Raw genomic sequence first — 19,760 nt, 5'->3', positions numbered from 1 at the left:
CTTTATTTATGCTCAACAACAACTTATTTTGTCACAACATTTATCCAAGTTCAAAAAAAGGTGTCAATCTTTATTCTTTTACTATATTTCTCTTCCTCTATCGAATACCTCCTTCATTCAACCCTCAAGAAATCATAGTCACCGATATCCTTAAACATGAAGAATTTTAACCATCCTTTTTGTCATCATCTTGCTACAAACTACGACTAAATTATTATGTATATGAAAATAGAACTATGTAGATAATCCTTCTACTAAGCAAGTTTCCATGACTTCTTGTGTCTTATCTATCCAGTGTATAGTCTTTCTCTATATACTAACAATGTTAGTTATGTTGCGATTATCATTGGCAATTTTTTCATCTCTTAGTCATGAAATTTCCTTTTTTAACTCAATCATAAATGATATATAATTTCTTGGGTTATCTACCTATATAATTTTTTTATATCTGGCGAGACTCCTAGTGCTTCAAATTTGTTAAGATTAGTCTTGCAGTCATCACCACTCTACACCTTAGTTAGAGTTTTAATAATTTTCCATATTCTATTTGACTGGTTGTTTAAAGTATCTCAACTTTGCCTTCCCTCAAAGATAATCATCACTCTAATATAGAACATGCATTAGACTAATATCTGCAACTTTCTTATCCAACCTCCAAAATGAGCTTTCATTGCCCCCTTTACTTGAGCAATCAATCTCATTATATCACGACCATTATTTTAAGTTTGGATCTCCATAATTGGACCATACTATTGCATTCAAAATGATTAAATTAATTGGAAACAAGTCTGAAATCATCCAAATCACATGTCAGACTTAGATTTGATCAAAACAAATATGGCCTGATGGAGGACCTTTATTCAACAAGAAGTCAGGTTGCATGTAGGATCACCCTCATTGGATCTTATGTCTTGACTCATGGCTTGACTCAACTTGATGCTCAATGACGTGGTACTTGAGCAATCAATCTCATTATATCACGACCATTATTTAAGTTTGGATCTCCATAATTGGACCATACTATTGCATTCAAAATGATTAAATTAGTTGGAAACAAGTCTGAAATCATCCAAATTACATTTCATACTTAGATTTAATCAAAACAAATGTAGCCTGATGGAGGACCTTTATTCAACAAGAAGTCTGGTTGCATGTAGGATCACCCTCATTGGATCTTATGTCTTGACTCATCATAGCTCGACTCAACTTGATGCTCAATGACGTGGCTAGTAGGACCCTTTAATGACAAGTTAATTAATTGGTAAGCTAATTGGACATTGATGTGGCATGCTGATTGTGCACACTGATGTCATATTAATGTCATCCTCTATTGATTTAGGTTGGGTTAGTCATGTTGGGTTGAACTCTTTCTTCTTCACTTAGTTTAGCTTTTTCTAGGCAAACTTTGACTGGCTCATAAGGCTTTGTGTTAGCTCTAATTTGCTTAGTTTTTGCTTCTTTAAAATCCTCTCAACGAGTGCTTTTCAATGGTGTATTCAAAAACAGAGTTTTGAACACTTTGATTTTTAGGTAAAAATTGTCACACCCAACATCGTGATGACCTTTACAAATTAAAAAAAAAATATCTAGCATCTTGTTCTTGTAGAGGAAGGTCTTGTCTAAGGAGTCATCACCTAGTATTATGATCATTAGAAACTCTAACTAGTTAACAGAGATTATATGGTACATGACTAGTTAAACAAAAGAGAAGATATTATCACCCCTAAAACATCCTACTTAAGGTATATTGCAATGTCGTTTTTGTCCTAAATTTCTAAAAGTGTATTGTGATATGTTATTGATGGTATGCCAATAATATTCTTGACTCTGGTTTCAGTAAATGTTCAACTACAAATACTTCCAAACTCTAACTATAAAGGTTTATATAGCTAAAAAAGTATATCTAAAAAGCCAATTAGGACTTGTTGGTATGCCAAAAAAAGAATTAATAAGCTATAGTTGCCCTTGACAATGGCTAGGAATAAAGTTGATGAAGCCCGAACATAGTTGTCTCATCTTTGTATTAATAGGGATGTCCAAGACGAGTTTATTAACATTTTTTACGGGACTCGTACTTAAAGATCATGAAGGATAAGTTGGTTGAAATGATGAGTAATAGTCACTTATTTAATTTTTCCAACGATATGACAATGAACTTCTTTCAAGTCTTTCACCTTGTCTTCATGCTCCACTCTAAGATCGTTCCCGGGGCATGTTTTCATTACTGTTTAAAGAAAATACTTCACTAAAGAGCTCAAAAATGATGAGAAAGTCTTTGAGAGATGATGAAGACTTGGGCAAGGGGAGGTAAAAAAACCACTAAGGTTATTGACGTGGTTAATGCTCATTGCCTCCATCTTATAAGGGCATTGATGAATATATCTAATATATGTCTTACTATAGACTTTTATGAGTTTTATTTTCACTTTTAAGTATTTTATATTATGGTTGCTTTTTTTAGGGTTCAACATGTTTTTACAATAATTTATAAGGTTTTAAAAAATTGTTACATGTATAAAGTGAGATCTAACCCAAAACTTAGTATTTTTTCAGTTTAGCATAGCTCATGCCTAAATAGTAGTAGGGTTTAACATATTATTCTTATAGAAATAACGAAGATACCATTGGCTTAAATGAGTTCATTTGGGCGTATCCCATTTTGTGCTTAAGTCACTTTTATTAGGCCTGTTGCATTTGTGTGGCATTGCAATGAGTGTCCTCTTATGGTATCTGAGAAATCAAGAAATGGGAAAAACAAAGATTTCTTGTCTTTTATAAGTGGAAACAGGGAATGGGAGTCACCACTTAGTTTTTTTGTTATTAGGAACCCTAACTAGTTTCAGAGATTGAGCACAAGGACTTGTCACGTAAAGGGAAGGTATTAACACTCATAATACTTCTTTCATGAGGTGAGGTGTATTGTTTAATTTTATGATATAAACTAAGGTATTGTCATGTTTTCTAATTGTTGTTTTGTCTAAGGTTTAAGATAAGTCCTCCTTGATAAGGAGATTCAAAAAGCTAGGACTAGTATCGGCCCAAAACAGGGGTTGGGTCGATGTCAACCCAACAAGACTATTTCAAAGGGGCCTGGGCCAAACCTTTCCCAATGCATTGTGGTTTGGGTCGGACCCGGTCCGGCCCATGAATAATGGACTCTCCATTGTTCATTAGCAGAACAGTAAAGATGATGCCGAAGAAGGAGAAGTAGGTGGAGGAGGAAGGGAGGGGGAATATTACCTAGCGGTGGCTCATGGTAGTCCTGGCAGTGGCGTTAATGGTTCTTTTTCCAAACTAGGTGGTTGTGCATTTGGGAGTTGCTTCGCTGACCGACGGTTCTTCTTCTTCTCTATGTGTTTTTTCTCTGTTTTACTTTTGTTCTTCCTCTTTTTTGTTTTTGTTTTCCTTTCCTCTTTTTTTTTGTCCTCCTTCTCTTTGTTTTTTCTTTTCTTCCCTTTCCTTTCCTTTCTCTGCTTTTCCCAGCTTTTCTTTCTTTGTTTTTCTCTTTTGTTTTGTTTTTCCTTCTCTTTTTGTTTAGCTTTTTCCCCTATTTTCCTTTCTTTTTTCATCCTCTGTTTTCTCCAATTCTCCCTCTTTGCTTCTCTTGTCCCCTAGTATTTATAAGGGAAAGGAGGGGAAAAGAGCTACTCCCCCTGTCCAGTCATGGCACAGGGGTAGGGTGGCCAAACGACCACTAGACAACCGTCCGCAGGGCTTGTCCCCTCTATTTTTTTGTTTGGTGGTAAGCCATGGGTGGGGGTTTTGTCGATTTTTAGGAGAGAGATAATGCAGGGGAACAATTTTCTTCTTCCCCTACTTGTGTGCGTCCAGGGGAAAAAGAAAATGCAGTGTCGTTCAAAACAACATTGTTTTCAACATCTTTTTTTTTTATGAACAATGAATCAAATGGTGTCGTTTTGAACAAAACACGTCATTTCATTTAAAAGAAAATATCTTGAAAACCTGTCAATTCCCAAATCAGTGCTTAATTTTTTATTTATTTAATCAAGTCCTCAATTGCAATTTTAATTTTAAGAATCAATTCAATTGCATTCCTGCCAAATTCAAATGTCAGCCCTAAAGTTGGCCATTTTTTTTGCTTTAGTTCTTGGTTTTGAATTTGTGCATTTTGACCCTCAATTGATTAATAAACTTTTAATTTTTTAAATTTAGCCCTGATTCAGTTAATTTTAGCCTCTATATTTATGCACATTTTTCAATTTGGTCATTGGTTTTGGATTTCTTCAATCAAATCCATAATTGGTGATCAAACTTCAATATTTATGCAATTAAACCCCTAATTTGACTAATTTAGCTCTTAAAAATCATAATTCGACCCCCAAACTTTAATTTCTTCCGATTAAAGCCTAAATTGATTTAAAAATTAATTTTTTTTTCAATCAAACCCTCTATAAAACTCAATTAATCTTTCAACAAAATCTAATTAAGCCTTTAAATATTTAATTTTGGATTTTTCTTACTCAAATTGAATTTTCTTTGTTAATAGGGCTTTCATCAGTCGAAAATATATTGTCAAATTTCAATATTTGTATTTTTGAACTTCCTTAACGAATTATTGACCATTTTCTAGGTGTTTTTATGTCTTCTTTGGAATGAGAACATTTATTCACTTTAATTTGTAAACATATTCTTCGATCTAATGAAGTATTGCATTTTTCAGTTTTCTTATTACTAGAGTCTTGTATGGATAAAAAGACCCATGAAATGCCCTAGCCATACAAGGAGACTTAACTTTTATATTTTGTATTTTTTGTATTCTAGTTTTAAACATACTTTTTTGTTCTATGTTTTTTCGAACACACAACGAAAAAGTATAGTATTTTCCGTGGAATTCCTGTTCTTCACTTTATATTCTTCTTCTTTCCATTTGTTTTATCCTATTTTGTCAGATCGATGGTCTTTTTGCAATTTTTACCGTGATTAAAAGGCGATTGTTTTGTAAGTTCTTTGGCTTACAAGAAGGTATACTTCTTCGAAAGCAAGGCATCACCAAACCCAATTAATAATATGTTTAATAAATTCAAAGAATATATTTTAACTAGTCAAATTTTAATTTTAAATTTATTTTTTATAAATCATTAGTTCGAGTTTCACAAATCTCAGAGTCACTGGAAGCTTGCATGGTCGTTAACTTCAAAGCCTATGACATTAGTCGAGATGCGCGTAAACTGGCTCGAACACTCACGTTAATAAAAAAAAATTGTTAGATAATGTGGTGCATGATACTTATTAAAAGTGTTTTTCAAGTAAAAATGCATGATGTTTTTTAATATATTTTTTACATCAGCGCATCAAAACATACATAAAATTATTAATTTGATGTATTTTTAATAAAAATAAAACACTTTAAAAAATATTTACAAACACAAAAACAAATAAGCTCAACCACTTGTTAAAATAAATAATTTTCTATATTTATTAGTTTTCTACACCAATATTTCTGCATAGACCCCGGAATCACAAGTCTCTCTTCGGCCAAATCCTTGTGAAATGCTGCAGCATAACTGGATCCTAGAGTCTGAAGGAACAAAGTAGAGTTTTTTTTTTTTAGTAGACATCAACTCCTTCAATTAGAGTCTATTCTGACCATTTCTGTTCAATTGAGCCAACTTAATGTGTTGTTGTTACGTGTTAACGTAGCCTTTTCTGGTTATATCTGGCTCCTGTCACTGGCACACTTTACACAAATTCCTCAGAAATATTGAACTTCCTGGCAACTTCCTCACATCCCTTTTACTGTTTCTGGGAGCTTCCCTCAAGCTTCCTTTTCTCCCATTGTTGTTCCAAACAAAAATGAGTTTGATTTATGACAATGTATAACGCCAAAGATCCTGCCTTGTTCGGGATGTATAGCACGTTCATTTTTAAAATTAAAAAAAATATTATTTTATATTATTTTTAATAATTTTAATGTGTTGCTATAAAAATAAAAATATATTTTAATATATTTTTAAATAAATTAAATTCTTAAAAAACACATTGCATCACAGTATCACAATATTAGATATGAGCTTTATTGTTTTTATTGTTTGTAGATAATTTATACTTGCATGAATAGATTTAAGCCATGTTTGAAATAGTAATAATTTCTATTTTTTTAAGCGCGTTTTATTTAGAAAAAACAAAATTTATAATTTTTAGTAATTTTTAATGATTTTGATTTTAATTACTAATATCAAAACTAAAAAAATTATTTTAATATATTTTCATTTAAAATAATATTTTAAAAAAATATTAATTACCCGATATCAGATACTCACATAGTCAAAGCACAACATAATCAAAATAAAAATGACAACCATTTTCTGCACCCACCCATATTTTTTTAACATAATCATCTACCTAAACTAGTATGATTAGCCATAATTAAACACGACCCTCCTCCATTACCAACTCACAGATCATATAAAAAATAAGTTAAAGAAGGGACGTCAGTTTCTCAACAAGGACTGGTACTACCAATCCTTTCAATGCTCCTATTAATGGCGCTGTTCCCAGCATCACATCTCTTATTACACGGGACCCGCATCTCGCACGTGCAAAGCCCAAAGCTCCACTCGTGTGGACTCAACTCCCCTTGTTTAAGAACATACCCGCCAAAACAACAAGAAGAAACTGCCTATAAGTACCAGACCCAAGCCCGGATTGTGAGAAAAGCAAAGAGTGAGGTCAAGATGGAAAAGGAAGAAGTTGGTCTTGTTGTTGATGCTGAGAAGCTGAGGTTTGAATTCCTTCAAGTCTTGCGTGGCAGAAGAACTGCTGAAGGTTAGAAATCTAAACCAGATTCTTTTCTTTTCTTTTCTTCTTTGGTTTGTTTTTTATACTATTTTATCAGGTTGATTGAGTAATGTATGGACACTCGTGGGTTAATATCAAATGTACAAGACAGTCATTAGATGTTGCTGTTATTGTGGGTCTCATTTGTAGATATGCATTCGTTCCCTTTGAAACATGAGAGAATCCAGATCAATTGTTGTTTAGATACTCTTTACATCTCACTGTTATTATGAGTTTCATCCACTCCCATGTGTACGAATTATGGTTGTTTTCGAGGAGATTGTCCTTAGCAGTGCTTGTTTGTTTGGTCTCGAATTTTGATTTGTTTGATTGCTTAATTTTGAAATGATGTTTGGTTTTCAGTTCCGTTGACTGTGGAACCTGCAAACCCAGTGAAGCATCCCTTGTTTCAAGAGACTCCACGGCCAACATTCAGTGAGGTTAGATTGGGATCTATTACTCTTTTCTTTTTTTACATTTTTTTGTGAATTTCGTATCTCGATAAAGAAAGAAGTTTAGAGTTTCTTGATGGGTTGTTGGTTATTTTGATGATAGGCAATGGAGTCTTGTCCGAAAGTAGAGATCAAAAATTTCAATAGTCTACTCAAAGAGGAGAATCTTTATTTGACTACTGAGGTGAATTTGGCTTGTATTACTATGAAATGTTGTTTTTATAATGTTAAGCTTGCAGTATGTTGGGTAATTTATTTAGCTTTTGAAATGGGTTCGGTGTGGATTTTGAGCTTGGGAGAAGTTTATTATTCTTGTGTTGGTGATTATTGATAGGCAGGGGAGCAAGGGCGTTTGCCTGTCCTGATTCTGAGTATGAAGGGGAGTGAAGAAAGAAGGCCAGCTATTGTATTTCTGCATAGCACACATAAGAATAAGGAGTGGTTGCGACCATTGCTCGAGGTGGTTAATCAAATTGTTTTTATCTGTCCTTCAGTGTTTATTGGTTTCATCTTATAGAGAAGACCATGATTGTTGTATTTTTTGTTTTGCTTGTTCCAGGCATATGCTTCGCGGGGATATGTTGCAATTGCGATTGACTCTCGCTACCATGGGGAACGAGCCAGCAATTTGACTACCTATAGAGATGTGAGTACTAGATTGCGCTAATGGTTTCAGTTGGTCCCAGTATTTTATTTTTACCATATCTCTATGGAAAGAAAATTACAATTTATACAAAAAAAATTCATTATTAGCTGGCCCATGGAATGCCAGTCTCAAATTCTAAACTTTTAGACATGTGCACTGTCCTAGTTTTTTCAAGTCAAAGCATTTGCCCAAATCTTGTAGCTTATGGCTGTATGATGAGCTGTCTTCAAGTTTTGACTAACTGAAATTAAACATTTATCTTTAACCTGTTATGCTATTCAAATGCAGGCTCTTATATCATCATGGAAAAACAGTGATACAATGCCATTCATATTTGACACGGTACCTCCTCTGCTTATTCTTGTTTTATTCACATAGTTAAATCTGAACAGTTATTTGCTTTTAGGAGAGTTGATGATCAAAGTCATGGTTAACAGAATGATTGTAGTTTGGTTTTCCATTCATTGAGACTATAGAGAAATTTGGCCTGAGGTTTTTAAATCTATTGTTGTGGAAGTCAATGAGATCATTGTGGTTCGATGCTCAGATGACTTTATTTGGTGAACAGGCCACTCAAAGTTTTGACCATTGCAGGTCTGGGACTTGATAAAACTGGCTGATTATCTTACTCAGAGGGAGGATATAGATCCTACCAGGATAGGAATTACTGGAGAATCATTGGGAGGTTGGTCATGTGAAATCTCCTAATTTAAGGTCATGTTGGCTGTTTTATGAACAACTTATGTAATTACCATGCGTTGCAGGAATGCATGCTTGGTTTGGTGCTGCTGTTGACACCCGATATTCAGTGGTGGTCCCAATAATTGGTGTGCAGGTGTGTCTAGTAAAATTATGTAACTTGGTTAAGGGTTGAAAATAAATATTGAATAACTAGCTGAAATTCCTATGCGATGTGATTGTAGGGTTTTTGTTGGGCCATAGACCATGATAAGTGGCAAGCTCGAGTTGACAGTATAAAGCCTTTATTTGAAGGTATATCACATTGATAAATGGAAAGTAACTGATCCATATTCCAGCCGCATGATTTAGTTGTGATTTGCCCTTGTTATCCTATGTTTTATTATAGCTTTGGGTCTTGTTAAGTTTATTCTGAAACAGTATTGCTTGTGAAACTTGTTGAACTTTAAAGATTTTATCTTTTCCCTTTTCCAATGTTTAGTTGGTGGATGATTAGTTAATAAGAAAATTGGTTGATGACACTATGTTCTATGGAATCACAATATAAATGGAATGTTATGACTGGCACATGGAAATTGGTTGTAAGCATTGAGCAGTGAGCTTCTTCTGGCATAAATCTTGCGTAACTGGAAGCTTGTGGCTGTTGCTGCTCTGGTTCACATAGTTTTTTTGGGTTGCAGAAGCACGGAAAGATCTAGGCAAGAGTGCAATTGATAAAGAAGTGGTGGAGAAGGTTAGTTGCATTTTTTACTTTCTACATGTCTTTTTTTTTTTCACTAAAGACATGATATTTATGACAGTGCCAGTAACCTAAAATGGATTTTCAGCCTTAGAGTGTTTGGAGTGTGGTTGCGGTTGCGGTTGTTTTTGCTTTTTAAAGTGTTTTTCATTCAGAAATGTATCAAAATAATGTTTTATTTTTTAAAAATTATTTTTAATATCAGCACGTCAAAATTAATTTTTTTCAAAAGTGCTTTTGAAATGCAAAAACAAACTAGTGGATTTCATTCTTTTGTTCTGATCTTTTGGTGATTTACTCCAAATTAATCTTCACTGTGCTGTTTAGAACTAACATGCAAGAGTGCATTCTTTACATGAAGTAAATCACATCCAATCTCCTCATAGTGATTCTCCTTTTTTACTTTATTACCAAGTTGGATTGTTCCTTATGGATTCCCTTTCCTGACCAGGTCTGGAATAGGATTGCACCTGGTCTGGCTTCTTGCTTTGATTCGCCATATACAGTTCCAGCCGTCGCACCAAGACCTATGCTGATTGTTAATGGTATAATTATTTCTTTCACTTCAACAACCAAATGGCACACTCCAATTAAAAGTTTCTTTGGAGCCATGATGAACAATAGCTAATCAGATATATTTGAAAGCATTGGAAGTCAGGTTCTCCATTCATCCAGTTAGTTGAACTGAACTCTCATTGAATATGTTAGCTGTATGTATGTCATGGCTGAAATGGTTGAGTATTTAGGTGTTCTGGATTGATCTGGATTTATAACATTATATGCATCAACATAATTGTTCTGGAGATTAGTTTTACTCTGAATCTGAATGTTTATTTTAATTGAAGTATTGTTTGTATTTGGGGAACTGTAGGTGCAGAAGATCCTCGATGCCCACTCGCAGGTTTGGAAGTTCCCAAATCAAGAGCAATTAAGGCTTATGGAGAAGCACACTCTCTGGATAAATTTAAGGTACAGACTTGAATTGTCTCTTTAGTATCAAATTATCAGTATATATTACTATCTTCAATTGTTTCTAGAGCTTTCTTTTTCTGTACACGGTTCAAATTTGACTTTGTAAATGAATTACCCTATGAAAAATTACCATGAAGAATGTCATAATTTACTTTCCTTTCCACTCTATCCATCTCTCACTCTGCAGATATGCAGTATATACTCCGCATGTGGCCCTGTTTTCCCTTCTGGACCTGTTTGTCCCTTTCTGTTTATCACTCTACTTCAGTCATCATAGGGATAGTAATTAAATGAAACTGCATTCTGATCATGCATGCATTTATTTCATATGGTTCTCTGTGCTGTTGTGTCCCCTATGACATTACTTCCATAACATGCAGCTGGTTGCTGAACCTGGAATTGGACATCGAATGACGCCATTCATGGTAAAAGAAGCAAGTGATTGGTTTGACAAGTACCTTAAGCAACAAGCTGCTTAGTTCATCTTGACGGCAGCATTGTATCAGTATGTTTTCTTCTGTATTGTTATTTGCACTAAAATCAAGCAGCTCTAAAAACAATTTGAACAAGTTATATGAGGATTCACTCAGTTCTTGTATTGTAGTTCGTTACCTTCAAAAGAAAAAATCTCTCAAATTTAGATGACTGATGCTTTTTATAACAAGTCCATTTTATTAATCCCCTCATTGAAGCACGAGTCAATCTGATCGCAAGTCTCCTGAACGTCACAAGCTGCCATGCTCCCATTGACCTTTGAAAACTTGTACCATGGAAAGGATTATACCAGAGATTTTGGTTTCACAGCCAAAAAAAACTTGCATATAAACCTGATATGAATTGGGAGAAGCAAGAAGTTATTCGCTGGAAAATAAAGTGGTTATCCAAAACACTCATCAGAATTCAATTTTGAAATGCGGACAAAGCCACTTCTTACCATTGGAATGGATTTACACATGAATTTGAAACCTTTTTGCATGAATTCGTGGGGACTGAATTACTTGTTCAGTGATGGGCTTGGAACCTTTTCTCATTGCTTGCAAGATGCTTAATTTGGTTTTAACAGTCAAGATACCAATGCGCCACTGTTTCCGTGTTAAAATCAGTATTATAAGACCCGACCCAGGTCAGCCAGAAACCTGATTACTCGTTGATCTGGATCCAGAGCGTGTTCCTGGCCAGGTCAATGAAAAAACTTTGTTTTTTGTTTTACTATAACAGTGTTGTTTTGGGCTTTAAAATCTGTGTAAATCAGCTCAACTTCAACAGTCAAGATTTTAATTTGTTATTGTTTTTATATTGAGATCAGTGTTATAAAACCTGGTTCAAGAGGCTGGCAACCCTAACCAGGAGCTGGATTGGTTGAAAATTTTATTTTTTTAATTAAAATGATATAATTTCAAGATTTTTTAAAAAAAATCAAAGTTTAAATTGAATTTTCGTTAACCCAACTTAATTTGTAACCTAAGTCTTGAATTGATTAGATACCGGTTATTTTTTACAAATAAGTTATGCTAAAAATGAGATAATTTACAAATATATTTTAATAAAAATTACTTGTATCAATTTTTTATGACATTTAATTAAGAATTTGGATGTTTATATACATCATGTAAAGAATCATCATTTATTATAAAGCCCAAATCCGAGAAGGAGAGTTTTATTAATTTATATAATATTGAAATTATCATTTATTATATGAATTTATTATAGCTATTGAAAAATATCATTCTATTATTTAATTTGACAATAAATAATGTACTTTACATTATTTTATTAAATAATTCAACAATTATTTTTTTTTATTTAGAGTTATTATGAGAATTTAATTTAGAGGTGTTTTATTGGGTAAATTCATTGTGTGGTCCCTCAAGTTTAAAAACTTGGTGAAATAGCCCCTCTGCTGTAATTTTCAACATGTCAGTCCCCACAGTCTGAATCTACAATCACACAGGATCCCTTCATTTAATGAATGTGTATATTTAGCAACACGTTTTGGAAATCTAAGAAGCATGAGTGGACCACAAGGACTAGAACCGGCTACAAATTGAAAGTTTATGGGTGATTTTGCCTAAATTAGAGTAGTATATGGTTGATCTAACCTATTCTTAAGACTTGAGGGACCATGCAATAAATATTTACCCATTTTTATGTAATCAAATGGTTACCATTCAATAATTAAGTTTTAGATAATATAATAATGAAAGGCAGCCTTCTTTGTTGCATCATATATAATTGAGAAAATTATAATTATTGGACTCAAAATTAACTCACAATCACTAGATTAAAATTACGTGTACCATTCATGTTTTGTTTATATTTACAAAATGAGTAAATTTAATGGCATATGATAGAGCAAAAATTAGCTCTTTTTAATTACTTTAACTTTATTAATAAAAAAAATATAATTCATTTATATGTAAAATATTATAGAATGATAATCTTTTATTGAATTTCATTTATTTTGTTGGGTTGTAATTGTTTTTTCTCTTTTCTACTAATTCCCAGCCATGGATTGGTGGCAAAAAAGATTGGGCTCTCAGTGCTCCTCGTCACTTGACACCATACAAAGCTTCAATTCCATGAACATCATCGTCCTGCAGAACCCTGGTTTCATTCATGCCAGTATATGGCCACAGGACAGCACCTTTAATTGAGGAATGAGCAAGCCCCAAAGCATGCCCTAGTTCATGCAATCCAACCGTCAAAAAGTCATAGGCCCCTGGGGCTGCACCAAACGACCAGTTTGGATCGGCATTGAAAAACACTCTCCTATCTGTTGGTGGATATGCCAAAGCTTATATACCTTCATCTATATCTCCTTGGTCATTTTTAAGAAAGCCAATCGTGATGTCTGCAATTCTAAGATTCTGCTCAATAAATTTAAATGTAAAAGGTAAATGATCACCTCATGGTTAAAACAATATTTTGCAAGAAGATTAAGTATATCTTTTCTGGTACCAGATCGATGTCCCCAGTTAAGTACTTTTGTGGTTTCTAGCCACTTAGGTGATCCTGAAAATAATGCATAATCAATGTTGTAGCTCCCTGCAGATTTCATTCGAGTCTTGCCATCAACAATATCCGACACCCTGCATCGCGGCTTCATCATCAACGACATTGTTTCTGCATCCAACACCCCGGTGGGCTTCAAGTTGAAATTGATTTGGTAGGTTTTGAGGGCTCTTTCTATGGTTTCATCAAAATAATCACCATCTACTTTCATCATTATTTAAACCTCCATGGTTTGGTTTAGGTATCCAAAATGATGGAGGAATTTCTTGAGTTGGTCGACACCTTCTACTTTGTCACCTTTCTTGGATCCTTGCAGATGCCTGATGAACTCAAAGGGCGATTCGTTTAGCACATTTGGGTGTGTCCAAGCGGTATGAGACAGGGAAGAGAGGAAGAGGAAGCAAGTAGCAAAGGCAAGCGCAAAAAAGGTTTTGGATGCCATAACTAGCTGGTCAGAGGTGAAATTGATAATACTGCTATATAGGCTTCCTTTATATATACTAATTAATCACAGATAATCTATCATTTAAAGAAATAAATATTACGAATAAAGAGAGTTTTCTTTTTATTTTCTGTGAAAAAATCAAAAGGAAGACAAATGCAAAATAAAATGATTGTTGGTCCTCGCAACGTCTATTCTATATATTGACTTACTTTGGGTCATAGAAATAAAAACAAAGCTATATTAACTTTCATAAAGTTTTTTTTTAGTATAAGAAGGTAATTATTATTTGTGTCCTTCATATTGCATTAGTTTCCTTTCATATATATATATTTAGGATTTTTTTTTTCAAGGACGTGCTCTTTTTGTAATTTTTTGTTTTTGGTTTATAGCTTTAAGCACTACTTCCAATGAAAAAAATAAATCAAAATCCATGCGTTGGGTTGGATAATATTATAATGAGAATTTTTTTTAATAATTTTTTTATTAGAAATATTTTTCCAAAATTTTTAGTTATCAAAAAAACTAACATCATTTTATTCTTGATTTGTTTTATAATTAGTAATTAACCTACTAAGTCAAGCAATATCATTAAAATCTAACTACAACCAACTTATTAAATAATTTTATTAAATTTTAAATTAACTATGACTAATCTTTTTAATTCATAGTTTCTCTATTAGAAGTATTTTTCCAGACTTTTTAATTATTAAAACAACATATTTTATTTTATTTTTTAATTATAATTATTAATTAACCTACTAAGTAAAGGACTTCTATTAAAATTTAAATTGACTACAACCAACCTATTAAAGATTCTTTTTAATTTTAAATTGACTATAACTAATCTTTTTTATTCATAGTTTCTCTATTAGAAATATTTTTATAAACATTTTAGCTATCAAAACAACAAATTTCATATTTTTAATTATTAACTAATTACTAACCCACTACGTTAAGGAATCCTATTAAAATTTAAATTGATTACATCCAATTTTTTAAAGAATTTCTTTGAATTTTAAACTAACTAGTTTCTTTATTAGAAGTTTATTTTTTTCAAAATTTTTAGTTATCAAAACAACTAATTAACGTCATTTTATTCTTATTTTTTATAATTATTAATTAAGAGATACTATTGAAATTTAAATTATAACCGACCTATTAAAGAATTTTATTGAATTTTAAATTGACTATAACTAATATGTTTCATTCATAGTTTCTTAATTAATCTATTAAGTTAAGAAAATTTAAATTGACCATTTTCATTGATAACCATCATAATTAAAGGAATCATATTAAAATTTAAATTAACCACAACTAATTATTTTTATTAATACAATGAATTATGATAACTATCAATGAAAGTGATTAGTTGTAGTTAATTTTGTCTCTTTTAATACAATAGAGATAAAAATATAAACAATAAAGATATCCCCGAAAAGTTCTTCATCCATGTAATATTGCTATTATGTCTGGTAGCTATTTAATTAGTATATATAATTAATTTTTGATATTATTTTCCCTATTTTCATAATTCCTGAGTGCTCATCTTTTTAATTTGAATTTATTCCTCGAACGTATTTATAATTTACAGGTTTATGTTATGGTTTATGTTATGTTGAAAGTTGAATAATTTTTATATTTAACATAATAAAAAATATTTAGGTTATAAAGAATTATTTAATATTGTTATTAAACGCAACCTAGTAGGTCAATCTTAAAATCTTTTAATTCGACTCCTTATCTAACCCGAGTTGAAAATTAAATTGTATAGTAGTTGGTCCGATGTGACCGAGTTAACCTAACCAGTTCAAAAGTAACCTTGTTGATCGGTAGAATAAAATTGAGAAAAAAAATAAAATTGACAGGAAAAAAAATTATCAACCCGACTTCTTGTCTAACTTGAATTTAAAATTAAATTATGTAAAACAATTTCCGACTTAATCAATCTAAAAATAACCTAAATGATTGTTAATAAAAATTTGAGGATGAGATTGAGATTGAGAAAAGAAAGAAAATGAAATTAAAAGAAAAAAAAGAGAGATAGAAAAAAAAAATGGGGCTGAATTGGAAATAAAATAAAGAGAAGCTTCATTGTTTATATAGAAGGGTAATTGGCTATTTTTAATTAAACTTTAACTTATTTAATTAAGCTTTATCGACTAAATGGCTTAAAATATATTTCATTTATGTATTATTATTATTAGTAGTAGTGATAGTAGTTAGAAAGACAGGTCAACGCTCACAAAACAAAAAAGCACACTAATAACATGAATTTAATTTATTTCATTATTTCAATATAATTTATTTGGTGTACCGTATAGCTTATCAAATTGCCCATTTATCTTTCCATTGCCACTAAACTATTTATTTTTTTAGTTTTTTCTAATATAAATACTAATTTGTTTGTAACATGGATAATTTAAACAACCACACACTATACACGGTAAAAATACCATCGAGATCAATTAATATACCAATTTTAGCATAGCAAATACATTTAATTAATATCAATACAAATTAAAATATGTTAGACAAATTTTTTAAAAAAAAATGAAAAATTGACTCTATATATACAAATTATGTATCAAATAATCTAGGCCATCACGAACTCATTGAAAAACAAATCCCTTTTTTAAATAAAGAAAATAAATTCATCTTATTTTACGGTTCCAATTTCGAAAACCAAATTCTTTCATTGGATGAGGTTTGAACTGCTTGATTGCCCCCTGCAGAGTGATTAAGGCTCCCAGTGTATTTTTCTAGGCTTTGTAACAGGTCTGTGTCTCTTGCTTTGTTGAAATATTGGCTGAGGATGTCTCTATTTGCTCTTCCACCTGTAAGGGACTTGCAAATTCTCTGTTATGGCTGCCACAAACATGAGAACGTAGCCTTTTTAACTTCAGTTCTGTAATTTCCAATTCTGACTTATGTACCAGGTCACTTGTTTGTGATAAACAATAAACTTGAATGCCTTTATATATCCTTGATCTCATTTTCTTTTCTTCTGGCTTTTTCATCAGCAGATGATTATTCGGTTACACTGCTCAGAGAGCTAGTAATTAACATGTTGAAGCAAGCAAACCCGTATGTATTCTTTATGATTGTACATTTTCTTTCTTCAGAAACAAATTCTCTGCATATTCTTCTCCTTTTCCAGTATTTTCCAGTGAAGTTGCTTTGATTCTTACACTTTTAATGTCCTTTCCAGGTCTGGAAATGGACAGCTCCTGGTCTGGCTTCTTGCTTTGATTCACCATACACAATTCCGTCCATGGCACCACGTCCTCTCTGCTGATCATCAGTGGTATAGTTTTAAGGCCCATGAGAATGTTGCTAGAAGTACTATACATATCAGAACTAGCTAGTTTTCAGGGAATACATGCATGCATAAGTTGCTGCCCATTCTTTTTATGTAATAATAAACTCAGACAATGCCAGTTGAAGTGTTCATAGTGTTAAATTATTCTTTGGTGGCAGAAAATATTGGGATTATTCTGATATGTGTTTAATGAAGTATCCATAAATATCATAAATGTGTATTTTTCATAATATCTTCAAATATCTAAAGTAACCTTTTATTTTTCATTAGTTATGTATTATGTATCAAGGAATATTGGGTTAAGTATTATATTAGATATAAGACGTATACGTGAGGGATTTGAAATATTCGTATTTCATGGTGGAAGAATTGGTGAATTAAATTGTAATTAATGGAATCCCTTGAGTCTAGTTTTCCGTTCGGTAGCTATAAATAACAATTGAAGTGTAAAATATAGAATGATAATCTTTTTTATTATGATGATGTTCTCAAAACCTAGAGTGCTAGGAAAATTACTTTTTTCGTGTTTGGATAATAGATTATCATGTGTTCATATTAATTTTTTAATTTTCATAACTGAAAATTCCAAAGGTTAGTGGCAAAGACTGGATTTCTTGCCAAACAATTCTTTTTTTGGGATTTTTAGGACCCTTCAATGATTAAGTTAATAACTTTATTATGAGGGGTTGTAATTAATGAGCATTAGAAAATTCTAAGAACAATAAAGTTTGTTCTTGATTTATGTATGATAAATGTTGAGAAAAAATTGTAAGAAAGTGAAGACCTTGAACTTTTTATTTTCTTACTTGAGGAGTTGTAAGTCTTTTTCTTCTTCATTTTCAAGTGGGAGAAAGACCCTTACAATTAACCTTCTTATTAATTGTAAATGTCTCATTTTATGACATTAATATTGATGGGAGTATCACATGTTTATAGAAGACGATCCTACATCAATCTGTACATGATATTAATGTTGATGGGATCATTTTTATAATCAATATTAGTATTGATTGGCGAATAGACTACTTTTATAGGACTTTTTATACAGCTAGGGTGGAGATGATGACTTTAGATTCTTACATTGGATGCTTGTAAGGAATCCTAGGCCCAAAAGAGCACTAATCTTGACACTTTGTCAAACTCATAAGCATTTAGGTCTGGTGTGTAGTTAAGCTCAGAGGGGTTGAGTCTATTATCAGACTCATAAGCATTTGAACCTGGCGTGCAGCCAAACTCAAGAGGGGTTGAGTCTGGCATGTAACCGAACCCAAAGAAAGGTTGGGTTTGGTATCTTGTCAGATCCACGGGTGTTGGGTCTGGAGCTCAAAGGGGGTTAGGACTCACATCTCGCCAGACTTATAGATGTTTGGGCCTTACACGTAGCCGAATCTAAGAGAGGTTGAGTCTGGCATCTTATTAAATCTAAAAATACTTGAGCTCGGCATATAGTTGAGCCTAGAAGAATTAAATCTAGTATCTTGTAAGACCTCTTACCAGGTCTTTGACATTCGCTAAACTTCTATAACAAAATATTTTTTTATTTGGTCCCTTCTAGTCCTATTCATGGGCTTTATAAGGGGAAAAACAAGTTTTTTAGTATGAAAAACAATGATACATCAAATTACATTTCATTTATTTTGTTGGGTTATAATTGTTTTTTTCTTTTCTGCTAATTTCCAACCATGGATTGGTGGTAGAAAACTTGAGCTACGATTTATAACCTTTATATTGATACGAAGTTGAGGTGAACTAATGTTGATGCATTTATAATTATAAGACATGCCCAACTCAGTGCTCCTCATCAATCACTTGACACCATACAAAGCTTCAATTCCATGAACATCATCGTCTTGCAAAACCCTGGTTTCATTCATGCCAGTATATGGCCACATGACAGCACCCTTAACTGAGGAATGAGCAAGCCCCAAAGCATGCCCCAATTCATGCAATCCAACCGTCAAAAAGTCATAGGCCCCTGGGGCTGCACCAAACGACCAGTTTAGATCGGCATTGAAAAACACTCTCCCATCTGTTGGTGGATATGCAAAAGCTTCTTTACCTTCATCCATACCTCCTTGGCCTTTTTTAAGGAAGCCAATCGTGATGTCTGCAACACTAAGATTTCTCTCAACAAAATTAAATGTAAAAGGTAAATGATCACCCCATGGTTTAAAACAATATTTTGCAAGTGGATCGAGAACATCTCTTCTGGTACCAGGTTGATATCCCCAGTTAAGTACTTTCGTGGTTTCTGGCCACTTAGGTGATCCTGGAAACAATACATAATCAATGTTGTAGCTCCCTGCAGACTTCATTCGAGTCTTGCTATCAACAATATCTGGCACCCCGCATCGCGGCTTCATCATCAGCGACACTGTTTCTGCATCCAACACCCCGGTAGGCTTCAAGTTGAAATTGATTTGGTAGGTTTTGAGGGCTCTTTCTATGGTCTCATCAAAATAAGCATCATCTACTCCATTATTTAAACCTCCATGGTTTAGGTATCCAAAATGATGGAGGAATTTCTTGAGCTGGTCGACACCTTCTACTTTGTCACCTTTCTTGGATCCTTGTAGATGTCTGATGAACTCAAAGGGCGATTCGTTTTGCATATTTGGGTGTGTCCAAGCGGTATGAGATAGGGAAGAGAGGAAGAGGAAGCAAGTAAAGGCAAGGGA

At 32.8% G+C, this 19,760-nt stretch overlaps 3 protein-coding genes across 3 annotated transcripts; 1 reads left to right on the top strand and 2 right to left on the bottom strand.

The window, feature by feature from the left end:
• Nucleotides 1–6,444: 6,444 nt before the first annotated feature.
• Nucleotides 6,445–10,951, top strand: LOC133688303 (uncharacterized). The gene is made up of 13 exons (XM_062107740.1): nucleotides 6,445–6,786; nucleotides 7,162–7,238; nucleotides 7,354–7,434; nucleotides 7,585–7,710; nucleotides 7,810–7,896; nucleotides 8,185–8,238; nucleotides 8,491–8,581; nucleotides 8,661–8,731; nucleotides 8,820–8,889; nucleotides 9,276–9,328; nucleotides 9,786–9,879; nucleotides 10,206–10,303; nucleotides 10,687–10,951. The coding sequence occupies exons 1-13, from the start codon at nucleotides 6,492–6,494 to the stop codon at nucleotides 10,783–10,785; spliced, it is 1,296 nt and encodes a 431-aa protein (XP_061963724.1). The 5' UTR covers nucleotides 6,445–6,491; the 3' UTR covers nucleotides 10,786–10,951.
• A 1,904-nt stretch (nucleotides 10,952–12,855) lies between these two features.
• LOC133688327 (uncharacterized) lies at nucleotides 12,856–13,424 on the bottom strand. Its single transcript, XM_062107775.1, has 3 exons — nucleotides 13,290–13,424; nucleotides 13,110–13,173; nucleotides 12,856–13,031 (listed from the first exon to the last, which is right to left on the bottom strand). The coding sequence occupies exons 1-3, from the start codon at nucleotides 13,422–13,424 to the stop codon at nucleotides 12,856–12,858; spliced, it is 375 nt and encodes a 124-aa protein (XP_061963759.1).
• A 5,463-nt stretch (nucleotides 13,425–18,887) lies between these two features.
• LOC133688323 (metalloendoproteinase 2-MMP-like) lies at nucleotides 18,888–19,694 on the bottom strand. The gene has a single exon (XM_062107762.1). It carries the CDS (start codon nucleotides 19,692–19,694, stop codon nucleotides 18,888–18,890), a length of 807 nt encoding a protein of 268 aa, XP_061963746.1.
• Between the last annotated feature and the right edge of the window lie 66 nt (nucleotides 19,695–19,760).

This window comes from Populus nigra, chromosome 3 (genome assembly GCF_951802175.1).
Source record: "Populus nigra chromosome 3, ddPopNigr1.1, whole genome shotgun sequence".
In the NCBI taxonomy this organism is placed as follows: Eukaryota; Viridiplantae; Streptophyta; class Magnoliopsida; order Malpighiales; family Salicaceae; genus Populus; species Populus nigra.
This window is presented reverse-complemented; position numbering and strand designations above follow the sequence as displayed.